At 41.2% G+C, this 16,373-nt stretch overlaps 1 protein-coding gene across 1 annotated transcript in view; it reads right to left on the reverse strand.

Annotated features, from left to right (window-relative positions):
* Window positions 1–16,373, reverse strand: part of P2RX1 (purinergic receptor P2X 1) — a 45,066-nt gene that overhangs the window by 13,563 nt on the left and 15,130 nt on the right. Inside the window, exons 2-7 of the mRNA XM_070945906.1 lie at window positions 10,648–10,795; window positions 8,208–8,279; window positions 5,545–5,614; window positions 2,191–2,287; window positions 1,987–2,067; window positions 668–809 (exon numbers count right to left, since the gene is read on the reverse strand). Of these exons, the coding sequence (XP_070802007.1) occupies window positions 668–809; window positions 1,987–2,067; window positions 2,191–2,287; window positions 5,545–5,614; window positions 8,208–8,279; window positions 10,648–10,795 (610 nt within the window). The remainder of the gene's footprint in view (window positions 1–667; window positions 810–1,986; window positions 2,068–2,190; window positions 2,288–5,544; window positions 5,615–8,207; window positions 8,280–10,647; window positions 10,796–16,373) is intronic.

Here is a 16,373-nt window from a genome sequence, read left to right on the forward strand (position 1 = left end):
GTTTAGTCTTCCAAGTTTTTGGACTTATGCTGGAGCCAGTGGTGAAATTCAATTTTTTGTACTACTGGTTCTGTGGGTGTGGCTTGGTGGGTGTGGCAGGGGAAGGATACTGCAAAATCCCCATTCCCTCCCCACTCCTGGGGGAAGGATACTGCAAAATCTCCATTCCCACCCCACTCTGTGGCCAGCCAGAGGTGGTATTTGCCGGTTCTCCAAAGTGCTCAAAATATCCACTACCAGTTCTCCAGAACCTGTCAGAACCTGCTGGATTTCACCCCTGGCTGGAGCCCATCCTCAGGGAAATTCTCTCTCACCAGAATATGAGAGGCAGACACATTCTGGTGAGAGTTCCCTAAGGATGGGCTCCAGCACGAGTCCGAAAGCTCTGGTCCCAGTGACTGACCCAGATTGGATCCTGCAACATTATCCTGGGCCATGTATATTTGCCTTCATTTGTGAAAGTTATGCAAATCAGATTGCCTCTGCAGCAGCGTTTTACAAAGAAAAAAGTGATGTCATGGACATTATGTCATGGTGCAAATAACATAATCTATACCATTTGCACTCTGATATGTGTGTGACATCGTTGTGGCTTCTATTGGATGCCTGTGGCTCGGTGTATGGACTCTCGACTTTTTGCACCTCTGACCATTCAGAATAGCCTCACCTTAAAAGCAACTTGAGAAAAATTCTGTTCAGATTCTTCTACCATATATCCAAGTTTAAACACAGGGCACAGTGGATCCTTGTCTTTGTGATAAATACATTTTTTCAGGTAGCGTTCACTAACTTGCTCGACAAGATTGCGTCTGTGTTAGAGGAAAAGCAAACCATCATCTCAGTTTGTTTCATTGTTCTTAGATCACAGTATAACTGCTTTCAAATTATGTTAAATTCCCTTAAGCATCTCCATATGAACCAGACAGGAAAAATATAAAGATCTGAATACTGATTATAATAATAGGTGTATTAAAATATGATAAGCCAAGAGGTAAGCCATCTCAACTCTTCAGTAGGACAAATTTTAAAAGATATGCGACACTCTAAAAGCCTGCTTAACCAACCTTGGAGGTGAATGGTGGGTTGACAATACTCTGCCTTTTAAACTTTCTCATGTGTTCTTCTTAATTTTGTTTTTAGTTCCATTTTTTAAAACTTCATTTTATCTATGGCTTTTATATGATTTTATGGTTCTATCTGTGTTATGACTCCAACCCCCGAGCCCGTCTTATCAGAGGGAGAAGACTCCGAAAGTGAAGGAAAGGAGTTGGCAAGGCCTCCCTCTCCAGGACCCTCCTCTCTGGCAATGCCTCAGGTGTCCTCTGAAGGCCAAGAGATGGGCCAGGAGCCAGGCACTTCCGAGCAGCCGCAGTTAGACAGTGACGGAGATGAGTCTTGGCTGGATCCCCGACAGTGTCGGAAAAACAAGCACACGCCGCAGAGAAGGAGGCGTGCTAGAGATTAAGCTGAGTCACTGGACCACACCCCACAGGGGATAAAAGGGGGTGTGGTGGCCATTCAGGCCTTGTGACGGACAAAACTGAAAAGCTAGCAAGTCATACTGCATTTCTGGAACTTCATTATTTGCCCTCCTTGGATTTATTATGGACTGGACTTGACAATTCTTTGGCTTTGTGGACTTATTTTGGTTTATCGGACGGAGGAGAAAAACCTCCCTTTGTGAGTAAAGTTTTTGGCACGCAGCTACTGGGTTGCTGCCAATTCTGTTATCTCAAAGAAATTCCTGACTGCTGGTTTTATTAACTCCTGGCTGACTGTTTGTGTGCATGTGTGAGACGGGGACAGAACAATCTGTAAACCACCCAGAGTAACACAGGTGTGATGAACAGTATAGCAATTTAATAAATAAATAAATAAAGGACACCTGTAAATGTCTTGGATGGATGGATGGATGGATGGCCAAATATTATAAAATCCACCCCCACAAAAGGGCTATAATTTATAGTCATAAAATCTTTGGCTTACCTGGAAACTCCAAACTTGGGGAAAGTAATGCTGTTTTTTATAAACAAGGTAAATTTTCCAGCTTCCAGAAGCAATGGTGGACTGTAAGACATAAATATTGATGTGAAAATACATGGAAACACTGATATCCATAGAAGGTTGATTCTTCTTTCCTGAGATTTAGCATCATTACGAAGAGAAACCCTGTCTCACCCCATTTCTTACTTGGGAATGTTGTCATCAATTTCAACAGGGCACCAGCCATATATCTCGCAGGTCTTCTGTGTACGGCTAAAATTCACACACTTCCCAGTCATGATTCCTGAGGAAAGTATAGTCAAAAAGTGAATGAAGATCACCTTAGACACCAGTATGAACAAAGCAGAGCCTGTGGACAGAGGACCACTCCTCACGTTACTCCTCTCTCTATGTTATTGCTTCTCCAACTGAGGATGCAATCGAACAGATAAGTCAAAGCTAACAAATTGTGTAGTTTGTGGTTCAGGGTGTAATTGTTCTTTTCTACTTTGTCCTGATTGGACACTGTATGGGATCATGTGTCCAGTTCTCAGGACCGTGTTCAAAAATAAAATTACAGTAACAAGCTGGAGTGAATTCAGAGGATGGCTGAAAACTCAAATCCCATAAGGAACAGATAAAGGATTTAGCTATACTTAATATCAGATTACTGAGGGAAGGTATTTTTTAGCGTTGCTAAAAAAGCATTAAGAGTTGTAAATTTAATTTTGCGCAGGTTTTTTTTCCTGGAAACATTGTATTGCTAATTAGAGCTTATAAAACTTATAAGCTCTAATTATAAGAGCTTATAATAGAGCTCTTTATTATAGCTCTATAATAAAGAGCTATTTATTATGTGGTGCAGGTGAGGGAAGATGTTTGAACTTCAAATCCATACAGAGGAATTATTGAGTCTGTCATCTGCACCTCTATAGCTGTCTGGTTTGGTTCTGCAACCCAACAAGACAGACACAGATTTCAGAGGATAATTAGAACTGCAGAAAAAACAATTGCCACCAACCTGCCTTCCATTGAGGAGTCAAAAAGAGGGCTGTGAAGATATCTACAGACCCCTCGCATCCTGGACATAAATTATTTCAACTCCTACCCTCAAGACGACTCAGAACAACTGAGGCACAAGAACAGTTTTTTCCTGAACGCCATCTCTCTGCTAAACAAATAATTTGTCAACACTCAAACTATTCACTAAGTCTGCATTACTATTAATCTTCTCATCGTTCCTATCACCCATCTCCTCCATCTTATGATTGTATGACTGTAACTTGTTGCTGTATCCTTATGATTTATATTGATTGTTTCCTAATATGATTTGATTGCTTATTTGTACCCAATGACTATAATTAAGTGTTGTACCTTATGATTGTTGACGAATGTATCTTTTCTTTTTATGTACACTGAGAGCATATGCATCAAATTCCTTGTGTGTCCAATCACACTTGGCCAATAAATAATTCTATCTATCTACCTCCCTCAAATCTCTTTTTTGGAGACTTCAGTGACTGATTGTAAGTCAAGGACAATATGTATTGCTAACCTTTCTTACCCTTCTATGTCAGTGTTTCTCAACTTTCTCAATTTTAAGCTGTGTGGACATGCTGGCTGGAGAATTCTGGGAGTTGAAGTCCACACAGCTTAAAATTGCCAAGATTGAGAAACACAGTGCTCTATTGCATTTATATCAACAGTAACAAGCAATGTCTATGGAGATTCTCAGTCATCCAGGACATGGTTATCCCAAAGGTGTTTTTTCAAGCGGCAACTGGACATTGTGGTTTTTCTTTGAAGACATTTCACTTCTTGGATGAGAAGAACTGGACAAGAAAGTCCAGTTGCCTCTTGAAAAAGCACCTTTAGGAGTAACAAGCAATGAAACAATAATGGAAGAAAAGCCTCAAAATGTTGCAATATAAATTCTTCTGTTCAAAACCTTAGCCCCAATTTCCTTCCTCTCCCCAACTCCTGGAAAACAATTAGTCAACATCTCAAGACCATTGATCGTTATCTGTCCTCATTTCCCCTCTTTCTAGTCACTCTTTTTGTACGCCTGTTAAATGTCAAATGCTCTGTAATTTAGGATTTTTGAATCAATATACAAATGGAAAGCTTAGTATATTCAAAGTTCATGGTTCTCTGTATTTGGCAATGCAGTGTGTCAACAATTTAAAAAATAGAATTAGGGAATATATATATATATATCATGCATATCCTCATGAAAAATATGTTGCATTAAAGAAATTGCAAAACTTTGTCTATAAAACTAATCTTAAAACTTTATTCACAAAATGAAACAGTGGAAGAGCCAAAACAGGCATATTTTCAGAAATGAGAAACGAAAGAAAAAAGCTCATGTCATTTTATCCCCAATTTATAGCTGCATGTGGGCTTCCCATCAAATCTGGTTGGTCATTATGGAAAACAGGATATTGGACTATAAACATTCCGGGAAAATTCTTTTAAACTTTATTTTAAAGTATGTCTAATAAAACAAGTAATATAAGCAAGGAAGTAACTTTCTTTATCGAACATATACAGTATAATAGCATTGTTTGTGTTCACACAATACATTGAATTATAAACTAGTACTATCATATGAGTTCATGTGAAACATTAAGTCATAAAAACAATCAAACCAACAATCAAACTAACCAGGCTTTTAGCAAAAGATAGTCCTCAACTTACAACCACAATTGAGCCCAAAATTTCTGTTTCCAAATGAGGCATTTATTAAATGGGTTTTGCCTCATTTTATGATCTTTCTTGCCACATTTGTTAAGTGAATCACTGCAGCTGTTAAGTTAGTAACACGGTTGTTAAGTGAATCTGGCTTCCCTATTGACTCTGCTTGTCAGAGGATTGCAAAAGGTGAACACATGAACCCTGGACACTGTAGTAAATATGGGTCAGTTGCCAGGTGTCTGAATCTTCATCATGTGACCATGGGGATGCGGCAATGCAGGGGTGAAATGCTCCCGGTTCGGACCGTATAGCTCAATCCGGTAGCGATGGCGACAGGTGGTTCGGAGAACCGGTAGCAAAAATCCCTGCTCCCCCTGAGCAGGGGGAGCATGGCTCAGCTGGGATCATCAGAGCCTTTTAAAAGCATTTTTTCTACTATCTCTTCGGCCGGAGAGGTTATTTAAAAAATGCTTTTAAAAGGCTATTACGATCCCAGCTGAGTTGCCTGATTGTCAGAGCCTTTTAAAAGCATTTTTTTTACAACCTCTTCAGCCGAAGTGGTTGTAGAAAAAAATGCTTTTAAAAGTAAAAAAAAAAAAAGTTGGCCACGCCCACCCAGTCACATTACCCCCACCAAGCCACGCCCACAGAACCAGTAGTAACAAATTTTACATTTCACCACTGCTGCAATGGTCGTAAGTGTGAAAAACAGTAATAAGTCGCTTTTTCCAATTGCTGTTATAATGGTCACTAAATAGACTGCTGCAAGTCGAGGACTATCTGTACTCAGATAGGAGACCGTGAGAAAATCATTGGGCTGTATTTGACCTGATTAAGCTTGTTGTCTACCAAGCTATTTCTCACCTTGACCTCGGCGAAGAAACTCTCCTTTATTACAATTACTGTCATTGTTACACTTCTCAGAGTCAGGATGCTGGAAAGAGGAGAAAAATGGAAGTAATTCAATAAGCAGTACAGAATTTTATTGCAAGCATTTCTAACACTCTTGCTTGACATCATGGCCCAGTAACATGACATTTAGCATTCTATTTTAAAAATATGTGAGTATAGGGACTCAGTTGTGCAAATGGTAGAAAGCTGAACTTTTTAAATGTATTACCAAATAAACAAAAACTCCATGTGTTTTATATAGTTAAGCAAGGGATTAGCTGTACAACATTTTGGGGCTGGTGGGCATGTTGTTGTACTGTCGCAACATGGCTGTTTGGGAGACAGTTGTCCATTCACAAAATGGCTGCCACGGGAACCTCATCATTTACAAAGAATGCAACTTGCGTTCTTCTTTAATCACCCTTTCTTGCAGGATGCTATGGCGTTCCCCATTGTTGGCTTTGCAGGGTAAGCCAGATATAAGATTAATAAGCAGTTGAACGAATGCTACTTTATTGTAAAGGCTACATTGATAGAACCTTGCAAGTAGTGGTGGGATTCAAATAATTTAACAACTGGTTCTCTGCCCTAATGACCAGCTGGGTAGGCGTGGCTCGGTGGCCATGTGGGCGTGGCCAACTCAACGTCACTCACGTCGATGGGCGCTTTGCCTTAGCTATTACAATGTAATAAGGGTTAACCAGAGAGGCAGTTTCTGTAAGCAGGGCGATAAAGATTAGGCTAGAAACAACACCAGAATGTTTCCTTCCTGCCTTCCTTACAGGATTAGCCCTGCAAAGTGAAAAAAAACAAAATAAGATTTCTTTCAACAACCGATTCTCCGAATTACTTAGAAAGTTAACAACCAATTCTCCCAAATAGGTGCGAACCGGCTAAATCCCACCACTGCTTGCAAGTCTAAAAGTACAATTCTCGCCCCTTTTACAGTCTGAGAAACTAGGGAAGGTCTCTTCTGAGCATCTTGCCTTGCCCACTATCCAGCTACAGGCTACGGTTCCCTTGGCAATGTTTCTGTCCTGCAGTCTCCCACATACCATTACATCACCCTTGTCCTTTTTCTGGATGGGTCTTTGAAACAAACTGCTGGACCGTAGCTGCCATTGTTATTACTAAACAAGTTTGTGGAACTCATTGGGAGTTGGGAAGTGAAGGTCAGATGCATTTGGATACGATTTTGGAAATACCAATTATACCGAAGGGAATATGTTTTGCAGCCTTCCAGCCTTCTGTTTTCAGAAAAAGAGTGAGATGATGGAGAATGAGGGATATAAAGAGGTTTCTATGAGCACATTGGCATTCTTCTTCCAGATGCCATGGTAGAACCTTCAGGTTAGGGATCTTTCTTTAGAAAAGAGGAAGGAATCCCCACAACATGATTACTTTTGCCATTCAGTGCAGCTAATATTTAACTAGATATCAACTAGGAGTGAAATTCAGCAGGTTCTGACAGGTTCTGAAGAATCGGTAGTGGAAATTTTGAGTAGTTCGGAGAACTGACAAATACCACTTCTGGCTGGCCCCAGAATGGGGTGGGAATGGAGATTTTGCAATATCCTTCCCCTGCCATGCCCACCAAGCCACGCCCACCAAGCCACACCCACAGAACCAGTAGTAAAAAAATTTGAATTTCACCACTGATATCAACCACAAATGTCAAAACATAGGAATGTGAGAGACTATCCAAATAGATATAGAAAAAAGTAGGCCTGTTAGAACATGTGAAATATTCATTTCAACTAATCCTGTTGTTTTCCAACAAATTACATTTTTCCTTCTATCCTTTTTTCCCCCTTCCGGTTCTGTATTTTGGGTGCACAAAAGCATGCTCAGTTCTCATTAAGCTTTGGGGGAGGGGATTATCCCCCACGTCTATTTAAGTGTGTGTGTGTAAGTGTTGTATGAACGACAGAGGGAGAGACTCCTGAAAATCTTGGGAGACTACAATTTGTATGAGTGTAAATCTGAGGCTCTTGTTACTTCCATACTAGGATGGTGCTGTTTGTAATTGGTGAAGGACTGCTCCTTAGACAATTTCAATTGTTTACCAGCTTTCCTCACTCTAGTGTCTCCTCAGATATTTTGTATCTGCAATTCTCAGATGTGTTTTCGGAATTTTGCTACCATTTCTCCAGTGAGAACAACGAGCAGTAGAAAACTGCAGAGATGACCTTGGAGAAAGAATGCAAATATCACTGGCAAGTTATGAATTAAATCTGGGGAGACCAGATAGCGCAAGAACAAACTTAATGTCTTTGACTTTCATCGATGCAAGGGAGGGAGAAGGGGAAATGTCAGGCTTTCAAGACTGATGTCAATTCTTTGAGCTAAGCTAAATCAGAAAACAGACTCTGCAAGGCATACAGAAACTTTACTATAAGGATAAAGCCAAGGCTACAATAATAGCCTCTTAAAAGCCTGATAACATTTCCTTTCCATCTTTTTTATACTAACGAGAGTCAAGGCGAGGCGACCTTCAGTTTCTTCCTCACATTGTCTTCTCTGGCTTCATACATATTTTGCTAACTTTACATTCTTTTTCTGAGGTTATCTCTATGGTATTCTACAGAAGACGAGTAAACTAAATGATATACAGTGACAATAAACAAGCTACATACCCCTGGACATGTTTCCTGTTTCTGCCCACGGGTGATAATAAAGTTAGTCATCACCACAAAGGAACTGTCTCCCTGCAGATGAAAATAAGATGAATATGATATAATAGCTGCAGATTATCCCCTTGATTCCCGGCTAGGCACAGAATGTTTAAAAATCACATCAGGACTTGTACCATTGGATCTTTGGCTGCAGTGATTGCAGTTAGGTACATCCAACCTCTGGAGTTCATACTTTTATTTATTTATTCATTTATTTAATTTTTATACCCAGTGGTGGGATTCAGCCGGTTCGCACCACTTCGGGAGAACCGGTTGTTAACTTTCTGAGCAGTTTGGCAAACTGGTTGTTGGAAGAAATCATTAGGGCAGAGAACCAGTTGTTAAATTATTTGAATCCCATCACTGTTTATACCCCCTCTCTTGAGGTAGCAGCCAGCTGACATTGACTTATTTTGAAACACTTAAGCAAAGCCTGACCTGGTTAATATTTGCATGGAAAACCATCAGAAAAATACCATTTTTGCTGTAGGCAAAAATGGAAAGATATTTTTTTAAAACCCCAGAGGAAAGCAATAGATGATGCATCTCAATGTTCTTCTGTTCATAAACTAAGAAAAAGCTGGGATTATTATTATTATGATCTCTTTTATTCATTAAACATGAAACTCAGCCAACTGAACATTTAAAAATGTGTCACAAATATCATTGACTGGTGTTGATACGGGTTGCTGCCATCATCCTAGGTATCAACCAAGTATCTTCTTAAAATGTATGTTGTTCTGAGTAGCGCAGTCTTTTGCAGCTCCGCTGGCGCTACAGCAGGAAGCTGCAACTTCTTGATGTATTTTGCAAAATTCATGGACATGGTATCAAATGCCCCGATGACAATGGGTATCACTGTTACATGTTTTACCCATAATTGCGTCATTTTGATGGCTAGGTTGCGATATTTCATTATTTTTTTCTACTTCTTTTTCTTCAACTCTGGCATCTCCTGGTACAGCAATATCAATAAATTGTATGCTTTGGTTTTCGACAGCTGTGATATCTGGCGTGTTGTGTTCCAAATATTATTGTGTTCCAATTATTATTATTATTATTATTATATCTTCAATTCGCTTCACAGTCTGGGACTGGTAAAAACTTAACAGTTCAAGTCCTAACCAAGGACCTAAGAGCTATTAAGGTAATGGTCGAGCATATATGCAGATCTGAGTAAGGTGGTTTTATGCAGGGTCAGGATATTCAGGTCTAATAAGTTCAAAATTTCCATGTATCTAGGCAGCCCTTTGAGTATTGCTCCAAGAGCTCTTATTGGTACAACCATTGATTTCTTCCTCCACAATCGCTCAACTTCAATTTGCAAGTCATGGTATTTTTTTTTCTAGTTGTTCCTGTTCAATTTGTGCATCACCTGGTATTGCAATATCAATGAACCAGACTTTTTTCTTTTCCACAATAGTGATGCTATTATGATTATGATTATTATGATTATTATGATTATTATTATTATTATTATTATTAGTAGTAGTAGTAGTAGTAGTGTATCACGGTGTTACAGTAGCCAAAAGACCACAATGCTAGTGCAGAGTAATAGTTTGGCTTGCCAAAGTACCTGCTCTGTTATAGTACATGCTTGTGTGCTTCCCAAGGTGTGCCACAGGAGGGTAAGCTGGTTTGCACCAGAGAGAAAGACAAGCAGCTCTTCCTGCAGCTTCACCCAAGGCCCCCTCCCTTCTCAGAGCTGCCTTGCAAACAGGAAGGTTCAGAGCCATCAGGAATCTGACTGCCTGCACAGAGCACCAGCTGTCTCCACATTAAAGTGATACCTATCTGTTTACTTGCATAGAACATGCTTTCCAACTGTTGATGGATAGAAACTGAGGTGAGTGACAGGAGTTCATCCTGCCATGCAGTGCTAAGGTTTGAACCACCAGAGCAGAGACCATCTCCAGCATCATTGAGCCACTGAGAGCCTCTTAGAGCTGGGGCTGAATGGCCAAGAGTCCTAAAGACAGAATGAGGACAAACCTCTCTTGCTATTCATAGCAGGGGCAGGAATAGGTGAGAAAAAAATGTAGACAATCTATTTGGAGCCTCCCAGGAGCTTCAAAATTAGAACTGAGCAATTTCCAGTTCAACTGGGAAGATTTTAAAATATTGATGTGATATTTAATGTAATATTAAACTAATTGATAAATATTCTTCCCAAAATAGGAGAAGATTGATCGTTTTTTTGAGTGCCATGTTTCTTTCAGCAGAACCCTGGAGTCAACCTTTGACCAAGCAGTAACAAGCAAAAGGGAAATTAATACAGGTAGTCTTTGATTTATGACCAGTTGATGTTATGGCAGACCCCGCAAAAGGCACTTTTGACTCAGTTCCAAAGTTCTATGTTTATTCTCTGGAAATGACTCTTCCGTCGTTCCTAAAGTCTTACCTGAGGAGGGAAAACATAGTCTGCCACATCCCATAAGTATGGCCCCATGCCACTAATGTTTGTGACTGCAATGCCTTTGAGCTTCACTGAGACAGAGTTTATGATGCCATCCTTAGACTGGTAGCCTTTCTCGTACAGGAATACCCACCTAAGAAAGACATTTTTTTTGCCAAAAAAAAAAAAAGACAATTAGCATGCTTAGAAAGCAAAAAGCAAGAAGGAAAACTAATCTGGCAAAGAAATCAGTAGCATTTACAACAAAAAATATTTTTGCGAGATCGAATTTGGGTTGTTCACTGGGACCAGAGATTTTACTCTTCTGAGCTTTCAGACTCATGCTGGAGCCCATCTTCAGGGAATTTCTCTCTACTGAAATACATGCTTTGGCCCGTTCTATGAGTTGTGTTTATGCGGTAGCTTCCTACTGACTGATTGTGTGTTGATGACTGGCGATTGGCTATTGTTTCCTTGTGCTGCCAAGCCCAGAATTAAGTTGGTGGTAATTCTGGGACACATATATTTGCCTTCATTCGTGACAAATATTTTTGATTGAAGTGATATCAGTCTGAATATTTTACATTTTTTACTGCTTATAACCTAATTTATAAGAAGGAAGCAATGGGTGGAAACTAATCAAGGAGAGAAGCAACCTAGAAGTAAGAAGAAATTTCCTGACAGTTAGAACAATTAATCAGTGGATCAACTTGCCTCCAGAAGTTGTGAATGCTCCAATACTGGAAGTTTTTAAGAAGAGATTAGACAACCATTTGTCTGAAATAGTATTGAGTTTCCCGCCTAAGCAGGGGATTGGACTAGAAGACCTCCAAGGTCCCTTCTAACTCTGTTATTCTATTAATTCATAATCATTGTAGATTTGACACCTGCCATGTCAGTAAGTCTGGATTCCCCAGATTTTGACCTCTATTTAATGTGTTCTCCAGACTCCTTATTCAAAATTTGGCTTTCTGAGTGGAGGGTTCACAGACTAAGCTAAACTGATTACCTTACTGCAGAACAAAACTAAGTCAACTACAACAGCAGTATTTAGCAATCAAAGCTTATATATAAATCTAAGCCCCAGTGTTTAAATCTTAGGCTTTTTCCTCCCACTTTTTCAAATCAAAGGCTATTTGGCCATTCTCACTGCAGCTGGATGATATAATAGTTTTCTTGAGTCTGGGAACCACTAGTTCTTGGCTTGGCAGGTTTATTTCTAACACCACCTCCTTGTCTGTTTTCTTCTTTCCCTCCTCTTCTGATTTTATGGTTGTATGTAGCTGAAGAGTATGGTCACCCACTTTCTGTTTCCATCTCTTTGTCATCTGAAACCCCAAAATCTCTTCATTATGATACCTTACACTTTTCTCTTCCTGCCTGAAACCAACAGAAAGTGGCATGAATTACCAATTTAGCTCAAGCTGTTGAGATTTTCTTATTTTCATGCCTCTCTACTCCTCTCAACATCAGACAGCAGAAAGGAACATCAGACATCCCCCCCCCTCATTTCTTTGTGAGAAGTTCTTCTTATTTCAGAAATTTCCCTTTTACATTTATATGGTGCATATTCTGGCTTTCTCTTGGGAGTCATCAAATGTTTCCCTTCTTATCCCCATTCAAGTCTTGTTCCTCCCTCCCATAGTCAGAATCACTGGCAGGTACTAAAGGTTGATTGTGCAGCCCATCAGGAGGCTAAAATCAGGGGTGGGATTCAGCCAGTTTGGACCAGTGCGGACGAACTACATGTTAATTTTAATTTGGTTCCCCGAACTGGTTCTTCCAAGGACTGGCTGACCCCGCCCACCCCACCCCTCCCAGGAGTCTCCATGTGGCCCGTTTTGGATGCCAGGTAAGTGCAGGGTATGCACGGAGGCTCTGGGAGGGTGAAAAATGGGCCTACTGGAAGTACCGAAAGTCCGGAAATGGGCTTGTTTCCGACCTCCGGACGGCCTTCGGAGCCCGGGGGAGGCTGTTTTCGCCCTCTTGGAGGCTCCAGGAAAGGGGAGCCTGGGGAGGCTGGGGAGCCTGGGGAGCCTGGGGAGGGCGAAAAATGGGCCTACCGGAAGTACCAGAAGTCCAGAAACGGCCCCATTTCCAGCCTCTGGAGGGCCTCCGGTGCCTGGGGGAGGCTGTTTTCATCCTCCTGGAGGCTCGAGGAAAGCCTCCGGAGCCTGGGGAGGGCGAAAATGCCCCCCCACCATGGTGCAGGAGGATGAGTAGGCCACACCCCATGGCCACGCCCCCCCAGCAACCAGGCAACGAACCAGTTGCTGAAATTTTTTAATCCTACCCCCTGGCTAAAACTTGTGAAGGTAGAGATAGTCCTTGGCTTACGGTCACAACTGAGCTCAGCATTTCCGTTGTTAAGCAAGAGTTGAGTTTTTCACAGTTGTTAAATGAATCATTGCAGTTAGTTGTTAAGTGAATCTCACTTCCCCATTGACTTTGCTTGTGTGAAGATTGCAAAAGGTGATCACATGACCCCAGGACCTAGCAACCATCCTAAATACACACCAGTTGCCAAGTGTGATCATTTGACCACGTGGATGGTGCAATCATCATTAAATTTGAAAAATGGTAAATAAGTCACTTTTTAAAGTACTGTTGTAATTTGGAATGGTCACTAAACGAACTGTTGTAAGTCAAGGACTATGCATAAAGAGGAATTTAAACATTTTAAAAATTTTCTTTCAAGAAATCTAACACTGATTTTCAGGTTTTCCACATTTCAGAAATATAACTGAGACGGAGTGGTTGATTATATAATTGAGCAATTAATTATATAACAATCTTGATTATACAGTTAAACCATTAGGGTCAGAAACATTTGCCAATTTACTGTGTTCATCCAAAGATCAATCAGTAGATCTCAATCTATCTTCTGGCTGTCCCTCATAAAATAATGCAAATCAGAGGTGGGTTTCAGCAGGTTCTGACCAGTTCTGGAGAACCGGTAGCGGAAATTTTGAGTACTTCAGAGAACCGGTAGTTAAAAATTCTGACTGGCCCCACCCAGGGGTGGGTTCTAAAATTTTTTACTACCGGTTCTGCGAGCATGGCTTATTTTGTGGGCGTGGCTTGACAATTCTTTACGATTTAGCAGAGTAACTGGTCTACCAGGCTTTTAACTGCTTGCAGAGCTATACCAGTCTACCCATTTATTTTTGCAGGCACCGGTCTACTCATTTGTTTTTGGAGGCACTGGTCTACTCATTTATTTCTGCAGGCACCGGTCTACTCATTTGTTTTTGGAGGGACTGGTCTACTCATTTATTTCTGCAGGCACCGGTCTATTCATTTGTTTTTGGAGGCACTGGTCTACTTATTTATTTCTGCAGGCACCGGTCTACTCATTTGTTTTTGGAGGCACTGGTCTACCACCAAACTGCCTTTTATCACTGATCAGCTGTAGGGCGGCCTTTGAAGCCCCGCGGCAAGACTTTAAACAGTTTTTTTCCTTCTAGCTGATCAACTGGGACTCAGAAGGCAGCAATAGATTGGGGGTGGGGCCAAATAAAAGGTAAGAATAACGCGGGTGGGGGGGCAGAACCGGTTCGGTGACGTCATTTTTTTTTTTTTAATTTGATTTATATGCCGCCCTTCTCCGGAGACTCAGGGCGGCTTACAATGTGTTAAGCAGTAGCCTTCATACTTTTGTATATTTATACAAAGTCATCTTATTGTTCCCATAATCTGGGTCCTCATTTTACCTACCTTAGAAAGGATGGAAGTCTGAGTCAACCTTGAGCCTGGTGAGATTTGAACTTGCAGTAATTGCAGGCAGCAGATGTAAGTGAATGTTAATTAGTCTGCTGAGCCACCAGAGCTCCTGTTACCGCTACCGGCTCGCCGGAACCGGGAGGAACCGGGAGGAACCCACCACTGGCCCCACCCCCATCTATTCTCCCAAGTCCCAGCTGATTGGGAGAAAATGAGGATTTTGCAGTAACCTTCCCATGGATTGGGGACAGAATGGGGATTTTACAGTATCCTTCCCCTGCCACGCCCACCAAGCCACGCCCACCAAGCTACACCATGCCCACCATGCCACACCAAGCCACATCACGCCCACCAAGCCATACCACGTCCACCAAGCCACGCCCACAGAATTGGTATTAAAATTTTTTGAAACCCACCACTGATGCAAATTAAGGGAATGCCTCTCGTTCGGAAAATATGGAAGAATAAAAACATAATCCTTAAGGACATTTTCTCAGAATACACCTTGCTGTATTCAGAAGTGGCTACTTCCTGATGAGTGTCCATAAAATTGACTTTAGATGACGAGTTAGCCATTATTCAGCTGGCCAAATATTTGTTTTAGAACAATATTTATTTATGAACAGGTTTGCTAATCTTGCTGAACCGTGATCTATGAATGTGGATGTCCTTAGCCATTACATCACCAAATCATTTTCTCATTTGTGTCTTTCATCTGCCAAGTAATAATACCTTGCAGGAATATTGTATCAGCTATTGAACATAACAGTAAATGTTCGTAGAATACCACTTTATGATTTAATGATGAATAGAAACTACTCTGTAGACCTTATGCAATAAAGCAGCATTCTTCAACCTGTTCTCCTACATGTTATAGTCCTCGACTAACGACCACAACTGAGCCCAAAATCTCTGTTGCTAAGCGAGACATTTGTTCAGTGAGCTTTGCCCCATTTTACGACCTTTCTTGCCACAGTTGTTAAGTGAGTCACTGCAGTTGTCAAGTTAGTGACACAGTTGTAAAGTGAATCGGGCTTCCCCATTGACTTTGCTTGTCAGAAAGTCGCAAAAGGGGATCACATGACTCCGGGACATGGCAATTGTCGTAAATAGGAGTCAGTTGCCTAGTGTCCAAATTTTGATCACATGATCACCATGCCACAAGGCCACAAGCGTGACAATGGTTGTAAGCAGAGATGGGTTTCAGCAGGTTCTGACCAGTTCTGGAGAACCGGTAGTGGAAATTTTGAGTAGTTCAGAGAACTGGTAGTAAAAATTCTGACTGGCCCCGCCCCCATCTATTCTCTGCCTCCCAAGTCCCAGCTGATCGGGAGGAAATGGGGATTTTGCAGTATCCTTCCCCGGGATTGGGGATGGAATGGAGATTTTACAGTATCCTTCCCCTGGAGTGGGGAGGGAATGGAGATTTTGCAATAACCCTCCACTGGAGTGGGGAAGGAATGGAGATTTTACAGTATCCTTCCCCTGCTATGCCCACCAAGCCACGCCCTCCAGCCATGCCACGCACACCAAGCCACGCCCACAGAACCGGTAGTAAAAAAATTTGAAATCCACCACTGGTCGTAAGTCACTTTTTTTAGTGCTGTGGCAACTTTGAACAGTCACTAAACAAGCTGTTGTAAATTGAGGGCTACTTGTATTAGATTACAATTCCTGTTATTCTCAGACAAGGTATTCCAAGCATCAGGCTGGAAAAGGCTGACTTCTTTAACTGATTGTCAGCTATTCTCAAAAATTAAAGCTGGAATGGCAGAAGTGTATTCCTTCAAATCGCAAATCAGATCTTGCATTAAATACATATGGCTGCGCTCAGCCCAAAATATGTTCCAGCTGTTCCCTTCCTTAAAAATAGTAACAGCAGCTTTTTTTTTGTTCCCTGGTTAAATCGGTGCCACCATTTTCCTCCTATTTTTACATCTTCATGTAAAGTTTCAAGTTTTGATTCTTCAAGCTATAGCTCATCCCTCCCCTAGAAAACTCCAGATCAT

The sequence above is a fragment of the Pituophis catenifer genome, unplaced genomic scaffold (assembly GCF_029215685.1).
Source record: "Pituophis catenifer annectens isolate HBS135680 unplaced genomic scaffold, rPitCat1.0.hap2 SCAF_1, whole genome shotgun sequence".
Classification (NCBI taxonomy): Eukaryota; Metazoa; Chordata; class Lepidosauria; order Squamata; family Colubridae; genus Pituophis; species Pituophis catenifer.